The sequence below is a fragment of the Dryobates pubescens genome, chromosome Z (assembly GCF_014839835.1).
Source record: "Dryobates pubescens isolate bDryPub1 chromosome Z, bDryPub1.pri, whole genome shotgun sequence".
NCBI classification, from domain to species: domain Eukaryota; kingdom Metazoa; phylum Chordata; class Aves; order Piciformes; family Picidae; genus Dryobates; species Dryobates pubescens.
Window position 1 is genome coordinate 98,973,703 of NC_071657.1, and position 19,976 is coordinate 98,993,678.

The 19,976-nt window shown below is 40.4% G+C and overlaps 1 protein-coding gene across 7 annotated transcripts in view; it reads right to left on the reverse strand.

Annotated features, from left to right (window-relative positions):
* PDE4D (phosphodiesterase 4D) overlaps nt 1-19,976 on the reverse strand; it is a 471,410-nt gene that overhangs the window by 96,550 nt on the left and 354,884 nt on the right. For all 7 annotated transcript variants that reach the window (XM_054179046.1, XM_054179052.1, XM_054179049.1 and 4 more), the window contains 3 exons: nt 10,457-10,493; nt 6,693-6,766; nt 3,644-3,693 (listed from right to left, as the gene is read on the reverse strand). In XM_054179046.1, the coding sequence (XP_054035021.1) occupies nt 3,644-3,693; nt 6,693-6,766; nt 10,457-10,493 (161 nt within the window). The remainder of the gene's footprint in view (nt 1-3,643; nt 3,694-6,692; nt 6,767-10,456; nt 10,494-19,976) is intronic.

Below are 19,976 nucleotides of genomic sequence, written 5' to 3' on the forward strand. Positions count from 1 at the left end.
ATAAGACATCTAACATAAGTCAGTTTGCATGTCTGCTTATTGACACTGACTATAAGGGGACTCTAAAGAGCTGACAAAAAAGTTTATCTGAATCCTAGATGTCTAAAGCAAGTAAGAAAATTTCCATCTAAGACATCTGTTGTTACGAGTGCAAAAGGAGCACTCAGCGTGTTACAGCATACTTGGCTGATAGGAGGATGTATGCCCTTCATGCATATTACCTTCTTTCAGCACATTTTCAAAAAGGATTTCATATGGATATAGTGAATAGAACAGACCATATTTTGATCATCAATTTCTACCTCACTTCTCAGTTCCGTAGTTGGTTGGTTGTTTTCTAATGCATTTTCTTCCACATTTATGCCTCAGGGTTAACTTTTTAAAATAGTACATGGGAGAATTCTGCTCTTGCTAGTGTAGTCACTTGGCTTTACCAAATCTCTACTTATCTTTCTTCTGTCATTTTCTGTGTATCTTCTGCAGTAGTTCCTTTTCACTTCACTTTCTTCCAGGAGGTTTAGTAACATATACTCTCCATCTTAAGTGTTCGTTTCTGATTTAGAATTGGACATAGTTTAATGTCACTGCACCTCCCAGTCGCCTACTTTGTTACACTAATGATCAGTTCCAGCCGAGACTGTTAGCTCAGCTATCTGGATGATATGATGAGGCTCTGCCTGTCTGGTGTATTGTTCTGGATTGACATGAACTCTTGAGAACAACACAACCATGAGAATTTCTCTGAAGATCTGCACAAGCTACATTTCAAACATTCCTCAGAACCTGAAAAGCTTTGTAGCATCTGAAAGGGTTTTCAATCATTCTGTGAAGAGTATGAAAACTGCTTCATGTTGTAGTGTTTTACTGGGATTTTATATGCCTCAAGAAAGCACCTATGCATACTTCTGAGCTTATGCCATGAAATTTGTTGCTATGGAAACACCAAAACTAATCCATGACTAAGAACAGGCAAACCCATTCAGGCAAAATCACATCAAGCCTTAATATCCATTCAACAATCAAAATGAATTGTAGCCATTTTCATGCTTTATAGTGGCTTAATACCTTTGCTCTATCATTGAACTCTTTTAGCCACTTATATCCAATACGCAGAAACCTCAGCATGCTCAGTTCCATGTATAATTTGGGCAAAGCAATTCCAGCAGCATCTCCAAAAAATCAATTCAAATCAGATTAAATTATCCTTACTATTCTTTGCCTTTTCTTGCCTCTTTTAAACTTCTTGGCGCAGTAGTATTTTCTATATTAATTGCAGCACTGACACTATCACCTTCCTTCTTCTAAATATTAAAACTTCAAATGATGAAATGTAGTCATGTAGAGCACACTCTGAGGAGTAACTGAAGGGAACCTTCAGACTGGGGGGAATTCAAAGAGCAGCAGCATCTTTCAGCTGAGTGTGCCCTGGGTCCAGCTGGCTGAGCAGCTTCTGCTGGAGAAAAGATGCTGATTTCAGGAATACACTGTGGAAGGGTGTGTAGGTAGGCTCAACGTGTGTTCACATGTATGTGTGTCTTCTGGATACCATATTTTCTTTCACTGTCAGGGATTTTACAGCTTTCTAAACTTAGTCCCTTAGAATCAAAGAAAGAGATCTGTTTTCCAGTATTTCTGCCTCTGGTTAAGATAACAGACTTCTGGATGACTGCTTTGCAAGAGACAAATCCCATGATTAAAAATAGTTGTTATGTGAGCCTGCAGTGTGCGCAGACAGCCTAGAAGGCCAACAGCATGCCTCCCTATATCAGGAATAGTTTGTCCAGGAGGAGTAGGGAAGCGATTGTGCCTCTACTTGGTACTGGTGAGGCTGCACCTTGACTGCTGTGTTCAAATTTGAATGTCACGGTATAAAAGACACACCAAGGTGATGGAGTGGGTCCAGAGAAGGGCAACAAAGCTGCTGAGAGGTCTGGAGAACAAGTTGTATGGGGAATCACTGAGGGAGATGGGATTGTTTGGTCTGGAGAAGAGGGGACTGAGGAGAGATGTTACTGCTTGTTACAACTACCTGTTTGTAGTAAATGGGGGTGTTGGTGCCTTCTCCCTAGTAACTAGTGATAAGACAAGAGCAAATGACCTCAAGTTGTGCCAGAGGAGGCTTAAATTGGATATTAGGAAGTCTTTTTTTACTGAAAGAGTGGTCAGGCATTGGAGCAGGCTGCCCAGGGAGATAGTGGATTCACTATCCCTGGAGGTGTTCAAAAACCATATAGATGTGGCATTTCAATACATGTTTTAGTGGTCATAGTAGTGTTGGGTTGACTGTTGGACTTGATTGTATGATTCTAATATTAATCACTAAAATGTAACATGGAGAGTAGTTGGAAGCCGATACCTAAAATTACCTGTTAAAGGAATGCATTAACAAAGCATTATGACTACAACTGCTCTAAGCATTTATCTGTCTGCTACCATGAATTTGAATATGAATCCATAATATTCTTAACTAAGGATGCTTTTCTTTTTATAGAATAGATTTAAAGGTTCAAATCTATGCTCCCTGATGGGCCCTACAAAAAAGTGTTCAGTTTACAAGATGAGTTCCCAGGAGAAGAAAATGATACAGAACTGCCAAGATTGGGTCTTTTAGAAGTAAATATAGATACTGTGTAAGGCTAGATGTAGAATACCTCACAATGTTAACACATTCCAGAGCTTAAAGATAGAAAATACAGAACATGAGAAAACCACACTTCTCAAAAGAGTACAATTTCTTCCTTGAGTTACAAATCTATTGTACAATTAAAAAGACAAGAGCTATTTTTAAAATACTGGAAACATTATGGTTTTAGTTTAGTAAGTGTCCTTACACCCTCATCAAGAGGTAAAGCAGATGATTTGTTACTCTGCAAACACGCCATAAAGAATGTGACTACCTGGAAAATTACACATTGTATGAAGACATGGATTAATATGATGTTAAAACTATAAGAGTAAACAAAGTGTATTCCATTAGAGATGTCCAAGACCAGGATGCCATAATAATAACCAGAAGTGCCACAGGGTAAAATTTTCAGTGTTCACGTAACTTACAGTGTCAGTTCTGTTTTCGAGTTAATGTTTCTTTAGAAATAATAGTGCCCTTTAAAAATAAAAGACTTTTTTTTGTCTTACTCACCTACTAATCTTATAGAAATGGAATTTACCATCCTAAATCAGAAAAGTCCATTTTGAAAAGTTCTCCTTACTGCTTACGGGCTTGTAATGCAAAGACTTTGCCTTGATATAGGTACAGAATTCTATGTCCCACATGATAGATTGGTGCATTTCTTATATGAGTTCTTGCTACTATATTTCATAGCAAAAAAACCCCGTTACTAACAAAGGTAATCATGACACAGTAACACACTGGCACATAAGGGAAAACAAAAAATTGGAAAAGAAATAAAAAAACAGGATGGTGAGACAGAAATAAGAAAGCTAATGTGATGCAACACCAGAAGTCACAAATTCGAGTGACTGCATCACTTAGTTTCTCTTTTATAAAACAGATATAAGGGTAAGAAAAAAAAATACTTTGAGAAAATGCAGTTTCCAGTGAGATGTTTTTATACATAAATACAATATTTAGAAATTCATGATGGTTTTAGAGAGGGATTTCTGTCATATTAGTTCTTCTTACCTGTTATAGTTGCTTTGTTGATAGATGGTTGGTTACACATTGGCGATCGTCTGTTTGAAAGACAAGAAAAATATACTTAAGCCTGATAAGTTCACAGGTGGCTGAATCCTTGAACAATATAGAATACATAGAATACATAGAATAGAATACATAGAATAAACCAGGTTGGAAGAGACCTTCAAGATCGTCGCGTCCAACCCATCAACCAATCCAACACCACCTAAACAACTAACCCACGGCACCAAGCACCCCATCAAGTCTTCTTCTGAAAACCTCCAGTGACGGCGACTCCACCACCTCCCCAGGCAGCCCTTCCAATGTGCAATCACTCTTTCTGTATAGAACTTTTTCCTAACATCTAGCCTGAACCTCCCCTGGCGCAGCCTGAGACTGTGTCCTCTTGTTCTGGTACTGGTTGCCTGGGAGAAGAGACCAACATCCCTCTGTCTACAACCTCCCTTCAGGTAGTTGTAGAGAGTAATAAGGTCACCCCTGAGTCTCCTCTTCTCCAGGCTAAGCAACCCCAGCTCCCTCAGCCTCTCCTCGTAGGGCTTATGTTCCAAACCCCTCACCAACTTTGTTGCCCTTCTCTGGACTCGTTCCAGCAAGTCAACCTCCTTCCTAAACTGAGGGGCCCAGAACTGGACACAGGACTCGAGGTGCGGCCTAACCAGTGCAGTGTACAGGGGCAGAATGACCTCCCTGCTCCTGCTGGCCACACTGTTCCTGATGCAGGCCAGGATGTCATTGGCCCTCTTAGCTGCCTGGGCACACTGCAGGCTCATGTTCAGTCTACTGTCAACCAGCACCCCCAGGTCCCTCTCAGCCTGACTGCTCTCCATAATATAAATGCATTTCCCTGGGAAATTATTTGGGACTGGCACACTCTGGCAAAGATAAAGTTAGTTTAGAACAGATTTATTTTTTTTCTAGTGTAGAAGGGAATTCACAATTGGCCTTGAAACCTCTCTGCAAATGGGAAACTCCAAGAAAGGAATATTTCAGGAATTTACATTTAAAAGTTGCTTAACTATATCCAGAGCTTATACATACATTCACATAGTTATTATTCTAACATGGCTCTCAGGTCCCACATTCCCACTTTATTTTTCATTCTTTTTCTTTTATAATTCACACATTATTTTGCTTTTGCAATAATCTTTAGCGCAAACAGCTCAGTAGACTGCTTTGCCCACTGAATTAAAACTAGATGTTGCTTGACTGACACAGTTGCATAGGGATGTGTGGATGACTGTAAGCAGAGGCTACATATACATAGGGTCTGGATATTCCAATCTTGGGTGCACAAAGTATCTTTTAGTAGCACTGCATATGCAATGGTAGGCGGCTGTCTTTCGAATGGTAATTACTTTTAAGTTCTAAAGATGCATGTTTTGGGTGAGGGAAATGACTCCACTACAAAATTTGCCTGTGTAACTAATGCCAGTGTTAAGTGTAATGCTGTTACACAGCTGGAGAAAGATCGTATTTATAATGTCTCATGAATCATGAGTTACTGTGGATAAATTATCCTGGATGATTCAGGCAGAGGTCTGTGTTCAGATCATGATGCAAGTAGCTCACAGTGTGTGTAGCTGTCTGCTTACTTTGGTTCATTTGCAAGACTTGAACTTGGCCTGAACAATCATCTTTGAATGATCTTTGATGTGTGGTTAATTTATTGAAATTCATATACATTGCACAAAACTAAAGGGTGGAGATAGAACAGAATAGAATAAACCAGGTTGGAAGAGACCTTCAAGATCATGGTGTCCAACCTATCATCCAACACCACCTAATCAACTAAACCATGCAACCAAGCATCCTGTCAAGCCTCGCCCTGAACACCCCCAGCGAAGGCGACCCCACCACCTCCCCAGGCAGCCCATTCCAGTGGGCAGTCACTCTCTCTGTGTAAAACTTCCTAACCTCCAGCCTAAACCTCACCTGGCGCAGCCTGAGACTGTGTGCTCTTGTTCTGGTACTGGTTGCCTGGGAGAAGAGACCAACCTCTGCCTGACTACAACCTCCCTTCAGGTAGTTGTAGAGAGCAGTAAGGTCACCCCTGAGTCTCCTCTTCTCCAGGCTAAGCAACCCCAGCTCCCTCAGCCTCTCCTCATAGGGCTTGTGCTCCAAGTCCCTCACCAACCTTGTTGCCCTTTTCTGGACTCATTCCAGCAAGTCCTAAACTGAGGGGCCCAGAACTGGACACAGTGCTCGAGGTGTGGCCTAACCAGTGCAGTGTACAGGGGCAGAATGACCTCCCTGCTCCTGCTGGCCACACTGTTCCTGATGCAGGCCAGGATGCCATTGGCCCTCTTAGCTGCCTGGGCACACTGCAGGCTCATGTTCAGCCTACCATCAACCAGCACCCCCAGGTCCCTTTCCACCTCACTGCTCTCAGCCATTCTGACCCCAGCCTGTAGCTCTGCATGGGGTTGTTGTGGCCAATGTGCAGAACCTGGCACTTGGATGTGTTCAATCTCATGCCGTTGGACTCTGCCCATCTGTCCAGCCTGTCGAGGTCCCTCTGCAGAGCCTCTCTACCCTCCAGCAGATCAACTCCTGCCCCCAGCTTGGTGTCGTCAGCAAATTTACTGATGATGGACTCAATGCCCTCATCCAGATCATCAATAAAGATGTTAAAGAGCATGGGGCCCAGCACTGATCCCTGGGGCACACCACTAGTGACTGGCTGCCAGCTGGATGTGGCACCATTCACCACCACTCTCTGGGCTCGGCCCTCCAGCCAGTTCCTAACCCATCGCAGTGTGCTCCCATCCAAGCCATAGGCTGACAGCTTGGCCAGGAGTCTGCCATGGGGGGCGGTGTCAAAGGCCTACTCCATGTTTATGCAAAAAGCAAGGGGACTATTGTCTCAGCTTTCAAGTATAGCATCTTCAAGGGCTCAGTAGACTCTTTAGTCATCCAGATGTTTTATGCAGGTTTGGTGGCACAGACTGAAATCTGTAACATGTACTTATTATTCTTAATTTACATTTAAAAAGTATCACTACAAAAAGTTCAGTGACCAAAAACTGACACTCACTTGCTGGGTGCCCGATCTTGTAAATTTGTTAGTGCAGCAAAGTTATTCCGTACAGTACGCAGGCTGGCCAGCACCTGGAACAGATAAAATGGTTTTAGTCTAAATTTTTGCACAACTGAGACTGATTTCTCGCTGCTCTACAATGCTGAAAAAAAAGGAAAGGACACTGCAAAACAGATGTAAATTTTTCAAGGTTGGTTTGTCTGAAAAATTTGACCATTATTTGACAATAATGTGTCTGTAATACAAGCAATAGTTTATTTCTTTAACATATAACTAATGTTTTGTTTAAAGGCAGACTTCCTTGAAGAGGAGGAAACTTTTGCACAGAATACTACTTAATTATGTACAATGACTATAAAAGCATTTGTTTGCAAGATAATAGCCCATTCAAGGCTAATAGTTCATGCATTAGAAATTATTACAGAATCTTCCATTTGCTGTTCAGCTGCCTACAAAATTCAAAGGACAGAGGGAAAGAGATTGTCTAGGCTGCCAGGAAAAATAAAAACACATCCTTTCAAGGATGCAGTTTATCTGAGGACTTAATGCAGAAGATCAGAATAAGAGGAAGGTATCATCTAAGCAGGAGGGAAATGTCTACAGGCTCTTAAGAGCTTTGCACATACAGAAAAACAACATAAATTAACTACTTCCTTTCTGGACTTAATGTCATGCAAGACAGCAGCCAGTGGAGGCAGGAGAGTAGAGCATGGTATACACACAGAAGGCAGGTGGATAAGTGCAACAAATTTCATACTATGGAGGGATGATAATTAGATGCAACTCTGACTACAGAGATGCAGTTCAGCTGATGTTAGAGAGGAACCATGAATTATTTAGAGCCACACTGGTAACTTGAGGAAGCAGCACTAATCTTTGCAGTCTCTTTACAGCAATTGCCTAATGTTGTGTCTCAGACCAGACTGGCTGGTTCTCTGGTGAACCCATGTTAAGAATCACAAAAATGGAAATGGGAATTCAGGTTCTAGAGGTGTGAGTTGAGGAGGCTGCAACCCTCTTTTCATAGTCCCTTAAATTCACACATGAGGTAGGAAGCAGATAAGAGGTTGGAAAGAAAAGAAGGATTTAGTGGAAGCTTGAAACAGAAAATATTCAGGAGATAATAATGACTGGCAGCATTCAAGCTACTGTAGGTAATGCCCAAGTTAATGCCCATAAGATAACAAAGATATATTTGTTGCCTGATTAGACAGTATTAATTTTATTATATTTTGTTTTCCAAAGACTGTGAGTCAAACTCACATATTTTATATTCAGCCCAGAATAAAAATAATGCCATCCAATTTGCATGCCTAGGGTACAGTGACACTAACAAGTGTTGTATTTAGATGTTGGATAAACAAATCAGGCAAAAGGGGAAAGATCTTGGAGTTAAAAAATACAAAGAAAAACTACTGAAGTATGAAAATATTTCAAAAGGAAAGGGTAAGTTGAGGGTGGAAGGAGAAGGAAAGCATAAACAGAAGAATTTGGGGCTATTAAGGTAAAACATATTTTAGTGACACCAGTCCTTTTTCAGTTCTCTTCAGTCAATCTGCCTGGGTTCAGGTTACATGTACCAGGATCTGACACAGCTTGTATGTGCTAGTGACATCAGAGAAACATATATGTGTGACTTGCAGAGCTCAGCCCATGAAGGAACACAGCTGGTTTTCCTGAATACAACTCAGTAGGTCCTGTTGGACACAAACTGGATATATATTCAGGTGCACTGAAAACTGGAGCACATACAAGGTGGTTAAGTGGCTCCTTGGTGAATGACTTCAGATACAGCCACGCCTGGACAGCAGTGAATGACAGTGTATCTGTTGCACAGGGCTGAGTTTCAGGAAGGTTAGTAAACTAGGCACAATGCCACATGAAAATTGGAACCTAGCCAAGGTGTGTCTGTGGATGTTTAGCATCTGGGGTGCTGGGGAAAGAAGTGTGCAAAACTGCGAGGTTGCTCAGGGCCGGTTATGACTGAAGGCTTAATGAGACTTGCTGAGCGCATGCTCAGGTCCCTGAAGAGCTATGAGGAAGATTCTTTATACTGCCTCCACCACTTCTCCAGTGTCAGGTATTATGAATCTCTCCTTTTTCAGAAAGCAGAGACTTGACTGGTTTGTACATTTTTCTCTTTATTCTCCTGGCAGGTGAGATAAGTGTTTTGTAGGTCTAGAGGTGAAATGTCCAGTATCTTTCCAGCATCCCAGCTGCTTTAGCACACCAAAAATACATTTTGAAAGTTTCTGCAAATGCAACGTATCCACACATACACAGCACTGAATGTAAAAATGGCAACAAAAACTATGGCCACTGGCAGAACTAAACTACTTGATTTATTGTGTAAAGATACCAATATATGTAAGTCTATTGTGTTATAGTATAAGGACATAACATAATAGTTCAGTTTTCAAATTACGATTCACATTAAGTGACAATTTAACTGTCCACAGAGGTTCCATTTGTGCTTAATGCTTACAAGTTTGATTTGTAAGCAAAATGCAATGAGTCACTTGCAAATCTCTACAGTTTTAATCCCTAAGTATATACTGGTTTTTGAAACGTAAGTTGTATAGAAACAATGGCAAGGGAGAAAACAACAACAACAACAAAAAACCCTACAGAATTTGCCCTTTTATTTTGAAAGTTCTATGAGTAATTAAACATGCAGTTGTTGCTGTGTATTACAATCCAGGGAAGTGCAACTAATAATATCCTTGTGATAGGTTTGTTTTTTTTTAAATTAGCTTACTAAATTCCATTCTGGTAAAAATATTAAATAATCTTGTTCTGATTCTGTGTGGGAGACATAGGATGCCATCCCTTCCTCCAGTTAATGAATGCAGTCACACTACCATGGTGATATGCTGAATAAGGAGTGGATCATCCAGTGTCTTACAAATACTGTATCTGTTTATAATCTCATTAAAATAATATATGAAATTAATATTTGGTTTAACACCTTATCATCAGACAAAAGCAATCTGCACATTCAAACTGCAGTTGGACACCTTATTCTTGGGACTCAGTATGTCTCTTTCCATTCACCTGCAATCACATAGGACTCCCAGAGGTGTTTGGTTTGGTTTGGGTTTTTTTCCCCCCTGGAGTAACACTGAATTAACTAACTCCATAATAAGAAGTATCAATTGTAGCTGTTCATGCATTCCAAGACTGAAAACTGGAGGAGTTTTGATCTAAATTATATTAAATTATATTGAATATTCAATTATATTGAATTTGAATTATATTTGAATTCTGCTTTATTTTATAAAGCAGAATCTGAATGGAAAAACCAAACCAAACCAGACCAAACAAACAAAACCAAAACCCAAACTCAGCAGACAAGTAGACCTGGTTTTTTAAAACCAAAGTAAGTATCCTGGGTAAAACTTATCTCGCATCTGAAAATCACCTTGTAATGAATGCACAAAACATGGGCAAAAGAAGAAATTGTAATTATAAAAAGAAGGATAATAACAGAGGGTACAAATTTGTCTTCATCGTGACTGTCTGCTACAGCATTTGAAAAGAGCTCAAAGGCATTCATCATGTTGTTGAATTTCAACCTTTCCAACGAACCAAAAAGTATTAAAAAGGAGTGGTAACAATAACAAGAGTTGGACTTTTACAAGTTTCTGTTTTTTCCCATTTCAAGCATATCTGACATAACATTAACAATGGAAACAACTGGTTTAGCCACTTGAACTTTAAATTGCATGATCATGTGAGAAATATGGCAAAATGTTGCCTACCTGAGCAAATGGTGTCACAATCAAGTCATCTCCGTGTCTGAAAAAAATGATCAGTTTTAAGTCAGGTATTAGCGAAAACTTATCTCACTGCTTTAACATAAAGAATATTAGGTTTTACAATGCACTGTGGGTAACTTCAGTTCAATTCTTCTGCAGTTACTCACTGCTGCTGCATTACACATTCTTTGTAAAATAAATATGAACTTAGTTATTGCCCAGCTGGTGTGTCCATGGGATGGCTGATGAGCCAGACAGTTTCTGCACTACAGGTGGGGCAGATGGCTGACCGTCCAGGTCCAATCTGGAGAGATTTCATCTAAAGGATGGAGGTGAAAATACTGAAAGTGACCTTATTAAGGGTTACCAGGAGGTTTGTGAGCAGTGAATGGGCAAGTAACTGCAGATGGCTGGGCAGCGCATCACAGATGAATAGAAATCTGCTAAAGCTTTCCAACAGGCTTGCACTTCTGTAGCTACAGGGGGTGTGACTGTGTGTGTGCTGTTGCTGTGGCAACCTCACCCACACCACAGGATGATGTATTGGCGAGATGCCAGGATGACATACTGTAGGGGAGAAGGCAAAAGGAAAGAGGGATTTCCTTTGATTCAGCACTGAAAGCTGCCCCTTAAATAGGTTCCAAAAAGTACATAATTTTATATGGAGCCAGACCTCACCAGAGGACAGGGGAAAGGAAAAGCTTGGAGTTCTCAGTTATCGTATCTAGTGTATAGCAGCAATTAAGATGAAAATAAATTCTTCAAAGACAGAAATTCAAAATTATTCCATTTTAACTTTTCCTGTATTTTGCTAAAATGAATTTATTGTGATGAGTAGCAGCTTTCAGCAGAAATTGCCATTGATTCGGTGCTATTTTAATGTCTAAGCATAGAATATGGGTATTTAACAACGTATTTCAAGCCCATGAAAATCTAATCAGAAAAAGGCTTTCTGATAAATGGAGAAAAATTACTTGGTTTGAGTTGCTACAATATCATTCTTATAATTTACTGTCCACTGGACAGCAGTGTTTTTGCAGGAATTGGAAAAACCTAATGAAGAAAGCAGTTAAACCTGGGGGCCTGTAAGGATGATACAAAACTCCCCAATATTATGCTTAGTGTCTGTGTAACAGATTTTTATGATCGCCTCTTTTACTCCTGTTAGGTGAAATAGAGAGATGAATTTTTACAGACTCTGTGGAAGAAGTCTAATTTTAATAAGGTCCTTGCAGGAGTGGTTGGAATAAGGTCTTGATTCATGTGAAACCACAGTCCCAGCCTGTGTGGAAAGCATTTAAGCCTGACCCTCATACCACCAGAAAAAAGTGTGGCACCATGGGAAGACCTCAGAGGCTGTAATATCCCGATAAAGTCAGATGGAATCAGTTATTATACATATGATGAATCACTCCAGGGCATTAATAGGGAAGTGAATGACTATCTGGGTTTAGTATCTCTTCACATTTCATTGGGTCATGGAAACATGAGGAACTGCCCTAGCCTGTACCTTCTGATCAGGACTGCTTAATGAGTTAATGTAATTACACAAAGGTTTCAGCAGAAGATAACCTTATTGTTCCCTTCTTTTTCTCTCCTGTTTCTTTCTTTACATGTGGATATGTACATTACCTCACTTCCATAAAAATCATGTTATTTGTTTTCAAATTCTGTGAAACATTATTACCTGCTATGTAACAATTGGCTTACCTGTTCCTTCATAATATCTGTTAATTTCTTCCCTTTCATAAAGGGAAGAAGGGAATTTGTATATTATTGTGTATTTTATTTGTGTATTTTATTAATTGTGTATACTCAATTTTCTCTTCTGTGTGACACTTAAAAGAGGCACAGCTGTGTAGATGTTATGGTGTGATCCAAACCCCTCTTCCCTCATCTCCATCAGTGGAGGCTTGAATGGGGAAAGAGAAAGGCATGAAATTACTGTGTCCAGTTCTGGGCCCCTCAGTTTAGGAAGGACATCGAGACACTTGAACGTGTCCAGAGAAGGGCAACAAGGCTGGGGAGAGGCCTTGAGCACAGCCCTGTGAGGAGAGGCTGAGGGAGCTGGGATTGTTTCGCCTGGAGAAGAGAAGGATCAGAGGTGACCTCATTGCCCTCTACAACTACCTGAAAGGTGGTTGTAGCCAGGAAGGGGTTGGTCTCTTCTCCCAGGCAACCAGCACCAGAACAAGGGGACACAGTCTCAAGCTGTGCCAGGGGAGGTTTAGACTCGAGGTGAGGAGAAAGTTCTTCACCGAGCGAGTCATTTGTCATTGGAATGGGCTGCCCAGGGAGGTGGTGGAGTCACCGTCCCTGGAGGTGTTCAAGGGGAGATTGGACGTGGCACTTGGTGCCATGGTCTAGTTGTGGGGTCTTTTGGGACAGGTTGGACTTGATGATCCTTGGGGTCTCTTCCAACCTTGGTTATACTGTGATACTGTGAAATTGCCTTCCAAGGTGCAAAATTGCCTGGGGACAGGTAACTAGTGCCCATTCATCCCGCCAGAATGGAGGTTCCTTCCCTGTGGGAGAAGTCCACTGGGTTTGGAACTCTGATGAAGTGGGGTGCTTCACACCTATTATACATTGGACTTGGACACGTTGTCTAGAAATGCCTTAAACTGAGTGACTAGAAAGTAATCAGGGCTCTTGCCATCATCATCTACTGCTCCTGCTCTTGCTCTTGCTCTTGCTCTTGCCATCATCTTGCTCTTGCTCCTGCTCCTGCTCCTGCCCCTGCCCTTGCTCTTGCTCTCCTGCTCTGGCTCCTGCCTTCAACTTGCTTGCTCCACTTGGACCCGGCTTCGCCCCGGACCCTGCCTGCCATGAAGCAACCCTGTCTGCCCTGAAATCTGTGGCTTTCTTGCAGTGCTGCTGCCCACTTTTCCCTTGTAGCAGCTGTGTCTGTGGACACTTTGATTCTGACGGGTCATTTTCCTTTTGCATCATGCTGCACTACCTACAAATTGGATTATAAAACCTGAAGTTCCTGGACGCTGCTGCCAACAAGATACCAAGGGACCATCGCCAAACTCCTGCTCTACCCTCGTGAGTACAACCTGGCGTTCTCATCGGCTTTCCCTAAGGTACCTGGCTTGCCTCTGATTGTAAGTGGGGTGAAGCTATTTTGTGGCTTAGCCTTCTCCATTTTCTGAATTCTGTAAATTGTATTCAAGTTGCCTATAAGCATCCTGGTAGAATTCACGACCGAATAGAACCTGTAAATAATCAAGTAAGTTTTTATACCTAATTTGGGGGTGGGGTTTTGGGAAAAACAAAGATAACTATATTTTTGTAATTCCCACCTCATTAATTCAGCCCCCATCAAATCAGTAGAGTAAGAAATCGTGTTACTCATCTGAACGATTTCTACATGGGCGGAAGAGCCTAGAGCCTCAGGTGAATTATTCGCCCATCTTCCTCACACCAACCCACTTATCTGTTACTCAGGCTGTTTAGGAAAAATAAAAACAAAAGTATGTTGAGCAAATTCTTAGAAATGAGTGCATCTTCTGAGTGATCAAGTTATTCACTGAAACTATGCCTACAATTAATGTGCAAATCCTTTGTTTTTCTTGCGGATCTAGTCTAATTCCCACATTGGGAAATGATGAAGGGGCAGAAGTTTTACAAGTTGCAGCAGCTCTGGACAAAGAACAGAAATATTTGCATTAGGGTTAGGGTTTTTTTCCACCTATAAATAAGCTGGTTAGAGTATTTCCTCCTTATGTCAAAAGAATCTGTCAGTGGAAAACACTCTGAATGCCCAATATACGACACAAATGCACAGAATATTAGTCGGTGCTTAAAATTCAAAGCGCAGTTTGGCAGAACTAGGAAAATAGGATGGTCCTTCTCAAGTTACCTTGTAGATCTTACTGGATGCTATTTCCTTGCTCTGCTTCACTTCCAGTGTCCCTGTTTGCCACCCCTTGAATGCTGTGGCACTTGTAAGAGACAACAAGTACATGTTGTCTGGGCTTTGGCTCTGGAAGTCTTTGCTGTGGCTTTTTTTGACCTCACTCCTCTGATTTTCAAACTTCATTCTACCCGAGGTTTTGCTGAACTGCATTTCATTGGAGAATATTGGTAAAATTCTGTCACTCTTTATTTTTAGAGGAGGTATTACATATTTAATGCACTGAAATCAGCACACAATTTAATTTTCACTTTTCAAATGCCCTTTGCATGAAGACCAACAATTCCAGAAATTATCATTATTTCAGTTAATGTGTGATACTGAAAGTACAGATGTATGCAGCTTTCACAGAGCAGTTTATCATGCACCAAACCCATTTGAATAGAAAAGCAATTGCATAGTGTGTTGTGTAATCTTTAACCCTCATTGAGTCAGGAAATCTGGAAAAGGTAAGAGTGCTCAGAAAGGGAGCAAACATGTCTTAAGTGACTGTGTTACTTTTTGTACAGAAGAGCAAGAACATACAATTCAGTGAAAGTCCCATTGATCCACAGTGTACTCTGGTGTAATAAACACTACAATGTGTAAGAGTCCTGCTGTTTCTTTTTCAGATGATATGAAAACTGATAGATAATTCTGTCTGGATTCTGGGTAGGAGAGTGCCGTGCATCTATATATGGAAGCAGCAAGAGGGAGTGTGAACACTGCAATATATCACAAGCTTCTAAATATAGACAGAACTGTTAACCTTTAAGATAGAAGAAATTCTTCATATCAGTATTAGACTCTGTTAATTAGAATGCCTGGTATACTTGCTCATGTCTTCATTTTTCCAAGAAAAGACAGATTTGAAAGCATAATAATTTTCACTCATCCACAAAATTTAACATTATCAAATTCATCACCACCAAGAAAAGACTGTTAAAGTACACAACAGTACATGAGATTAATTTCTGTTACATAAAACATGGGCCAAATTTCCATTAGCAGACCAAAAATTGTATTCATTGCAAATTATTCACCACATCAAAGTGATGAAGCCTGGCCTTTCGTAAATTTTCTGTGTTTTGCTTTCTAACTGTTGCTATGAAACATACTTGAATTCACCTCATACAATCTATGACAGTCCCTACCCTGGAGAAGTTAAGATAAAAGTTTTATGTTTTGAAGACTGACAAGGGACTTGGCCTTGTCTCAGACGACTTGAGTTGTAACCATTTTAAGAGGAAAATTAGGAGAGACAGATTGAGTCTGAGGAGGCAGAGCAGTGAGTTGCTTTCCCCTACTCCCTCATAATGGTTGGAAAACATCGGTTTGAGCTCACAAGTCAAAGTTTGGTCTACTGTTGCCCCCCTGAACTTTCAGTTTACAGTTGCTACCCCAAAAGTAGTCCCAGACTGACAAGCAAGGTTAGCACATTCAGGAAATTACTAGTACTCACCTCCCTCATCATCCATCAAGTGATAGGAGACACTAAGTCAGAAGTTAGATGAACATGTTCAGCTGACTCTTGCCAAATAAAGTGCAAAAATTCTGCTTCCTTTCCTCATGATTTGTATTAGTTTGTCTCTTCTGTCCCCTTACAGGACAGCAACTGACTTTGTTCTCACTGAAAAGGAACTAAAAAGATGCATGCATGGGCAGACAGAGGAGCAGGCAGGAAGACAAGGATAGACAGGGTGACCACATAAACTTCTTTATTAATTAAACTGGGATGATGTAATGACAATTTAATATAATCATCTAATAAAAGAAGTAGCTACAGAGGTAGCCTGCAGACCTGCTAGGATACAGTTAAGGAGAGTTTTGTAATGTGTTCAAAGAAATGTCAAGGTATCACAGAATTGTTTCAGATGGAAAAGGCCTTTACTATCATTGAGTCCAACCACCCTCTAACTATAGCAAGTCTGGTGTTAAACCATGTGCCTTAGCATCACATCTATGCATTTCTTAAAACTTGTCAAGGAATGGTGATTCAGCCACCCTCCCGGAGAGCCTGATAACCTTTTGGTGAAGAAGTTTCTTCTAATATCCAGTCTAAACCTCTACTGGCGCAACTTGAGGATATTTCGTCTTGTCCTATTGCTTGTTACTAGGGAGAAGAGACTAACACCCGTCTCACCAACACCTCCTTTTAGGTAGTTGTGAAGACCCAAAAGGTTTTCCCTCAGCCTCCCTTTCTGCAGACTAAACAAATACAGTTCCTTCAGCAGCTCCTTGTAAGAAGTGAGTCCCAGATCACCACACAAAATGTGAGTCTGCACTTGCCAGTTAAAGCTTGGCAGGGAAGGTTCTAAATAAGGTTTGTCTTTGTAAAGGCTATGGTAAACTCAGATTAAGACTTTCTAGACAAGTGTGAAGAGTATCAGAGAATACATGAGGATATATACTGCAGATGGGAGATGTAAACAAGACAAATAAAAGCCCTGTCTTAACATAGGAGGGAGGAAATGTACAAAAGATACTTATACCAATTTGACATATATCTATTCATGGAAAAGACAGAGTCAAATAGCTGGTAAATCTTGATACAGTTTTTCTAGCATGAATTATAAGACTGCTGGAAAGAATCTTAACACTCTAACAGTTTGAAGTATAATCATACTGGGTTGTCATACTCCTCTATTTGAATGAAAAATTACCCCCACACACCCCCCCCGGATAAGCACTGACTAAGGATGCTGGTCTGGCTTTAGCCCTGTGGAACAGTGACTCTCTGGAATTCCTGAAATGTGCTCCACAGCAAGAACTAAGGCTTTTGCCATAGTGCCACAATAATCTGCTCCAGTTTTAGAGTTGTATTTGGGCATTTTTTTTTCTTAATATAGAAACATAGGAAGCAAAAGAGCAAAGCAAAAATCCATATTTTCTATATACAATGTACAAAACAGAAGATGAACAGAAAGTAGTTTTGTGTTTGAACCCAAAAATCTACTGCAGCCTCCTTTTTCAAGTGTAAATATCTATATTTGGACTAAACATCACATCCAGTCATCTATGTACACAAGGCTGATTCAGACATACTGTCCAATAACATGCTATGAATACAGCTCATATGAGACAGTCATGTTTTGCTTGCACATATGCTGGTGCAAATATAACATGTAAAACCACAAATGTGGAATGCAGTAAAGTGATCATTTACCCTAACTTACTATGATTTTTTTTCCTGCCACAATAACATTTTACAGGTAAAGCCAAATAAGCACACAAGAAACATACTAATTTGTTGTGCTGAAAAATCTGTGTGTTGCTGAGATTCAGATTTTAGTAGTGGTGAAATCTGATTCCAGATTGTACTCTTCATCACATAATGATATGGGTCAGCAGAAGCTGTGCTCTAAGAGCAGCAAGCACTAGGTGATGCTGGCTGCTCCACACAGCTAGCACTTTGTCATCATCCACATCTGGAGAATCCGAGTGGGCTGGCTTGCAATACTGTTTTGCAGAGTCAGAAATCACAGTGCTCCAAGTTACGTTACTTGTGCTGAAGTCATGTAATCTCAATTTGCAGAGAGCCATCTCTCAATGTTATACCCACATTATGGGGTAGGACAGAAACTGGCTTACAGCTTTCCCCAGAAACTCAGTGAGCTGTTAGTGATTTACATCTCATTGGAAGTCTGAGTGCCATTTGGAGGACGAGGCAGGTGCTAGAGATTATGACACTGTCTGCAGATGGGGACTTAGAGTTGAAAGACTGAGCAATTAAAATTGTTGATGGAGTCATGAGCTACAGAGGAGGAAGTTCTTTTTCCCAGACTATTTCTTTATTTCTGGGAATATGTACCTTAAAGGATTTTTTTTCTACGAGCTACTTGAAACAACTTGTTCTGTCACACAGTAGGCAGAAATTAGACACTGAATGAATGAAGCCAACTCTTCTCAGCTATTGTCTGAGTGTTTCTGAACACTACGTTTTTCTCTAGCACCATCACTTATGTCCTCCTGGTACTTCTTTTTAATACTGCAACAGAGCTTGCCCTAATTAGTCAAGAGTATTGCTGTAATATTGAGAGTTCTGGAGAGTTCAATCTACTTAACCTGACCTTAAACAGATGGAAGAGGATTGTCTCAGAAAAGCCACACTCCCTGAGAAGTCCATTATCTTAGCCACAAGAAAGGCTGGTTATAATAGTTCTCATTGGACTAAGAAAGTTAGACTTAGGAAGAGATATCAAAGGGAAAAAACAATTCTCCAGCATAAATCTCACCAGAGAATACTTCAGATGTGTTTCCAAACACACCAATTAACTTCAGATGGAACACAAATCAAGTCACTCCACTCTGACGTATTGATGAACAAAAAAATCTTAGCCACCTTATGATCAGAGATCTAAAAGACAGCTCAGAACAAATGAGGATTACTACACATGCCTAATATATACTAAACTATGCATACCTGAAGTTTGCCAAATATAATGGTATTTTGTACAAGAAAGTATTTTAATTCTTCCTGCCACCTTTTTAGCATCTCAGTTCCTAAATATACACTTCTCTTAAGTTTGAAAGAAGCCTTCAAATGCTTGCAGTTTGCTCTGTTGAAGTCTTCAGTGTTAGGTCAAAGAAATTGCTATCTTACTTCCAGATGAACTGAATTAGCACCTAAGTTGAGGCTCTCTCTCAGAACTGAGAAAGACAAAATGACCATATCCATTACAGACTAATGGACTGGAAAGGAACAGTTGAAGGTTGGATGATGTTCAAGGTCACTTCCAACCAGATATTCTGTGATAATATAGCAGGCCATTGAGATGCCAGAAGAATGTTGGACAACTGTGAGCAACTGGAGTGCATCAGGTTTTACAGAATTACCCAGTCTTAAGGAGAAACAGAGCATGGACTTGCCAGAGTTCTAAATTCATAAGGCAGTCTGACTGGGGGTCACTGAGGCAACTGGGTGAGAAAAGAAGCTGTTGCAGTACAGGGGTTTGGTTTGTATGTTGAAGAAGGGGCTGGATTAAACCAGAGGATGTAGGACTTCAAACCAGAAAAGAGCTGGACTCAGAAGACTCCAGGACAATTCATCAGTGTCACTGTTGGACTGTTCATGCAACAGAAATTCTCATGCAGCTCTAAGCAATGCTGTAAAACAAGCATCAGTGACTAAAGGATAGGTTTGTTTTTCTACTCAAGTTTGAAAAAAATTGAGTCATGACTGGATGCAATCAAGTTAGGGCATCTTAACAACTTAATCAGTTTTAATTGCACTAACACATTTAACTGTTGCTAAGAAAAGTAAAAAATGCATTGCCTTAAATTGCTTTTAAGCAGCAGATATTTGCTTGCTTGCTTGCCCCTAACCTATATGCTTAAGTGTTGAGAACTGACATGCTTGTGGTACTTCTGAAGAATATGAATATGTGATTTTTCTGTGTGAATCTCCTACTGATGCAGGCTGAAAGATTTTGTCGAGAAAAACATGAATGCAGAACTGCTGAAAACAGCACCTATACAAGTTGAGCAAGCTTGCTTTCGGCCAGACACAGGAAGATCGTCTCAGTTTCAAGGTTTAGAAAAAAGCATTGCCTAAACAAACTCAAAAGTCCCTAAATGTATGTATATAACAAGAAACAGGACTTCTAGAAAACCAATGCAAAA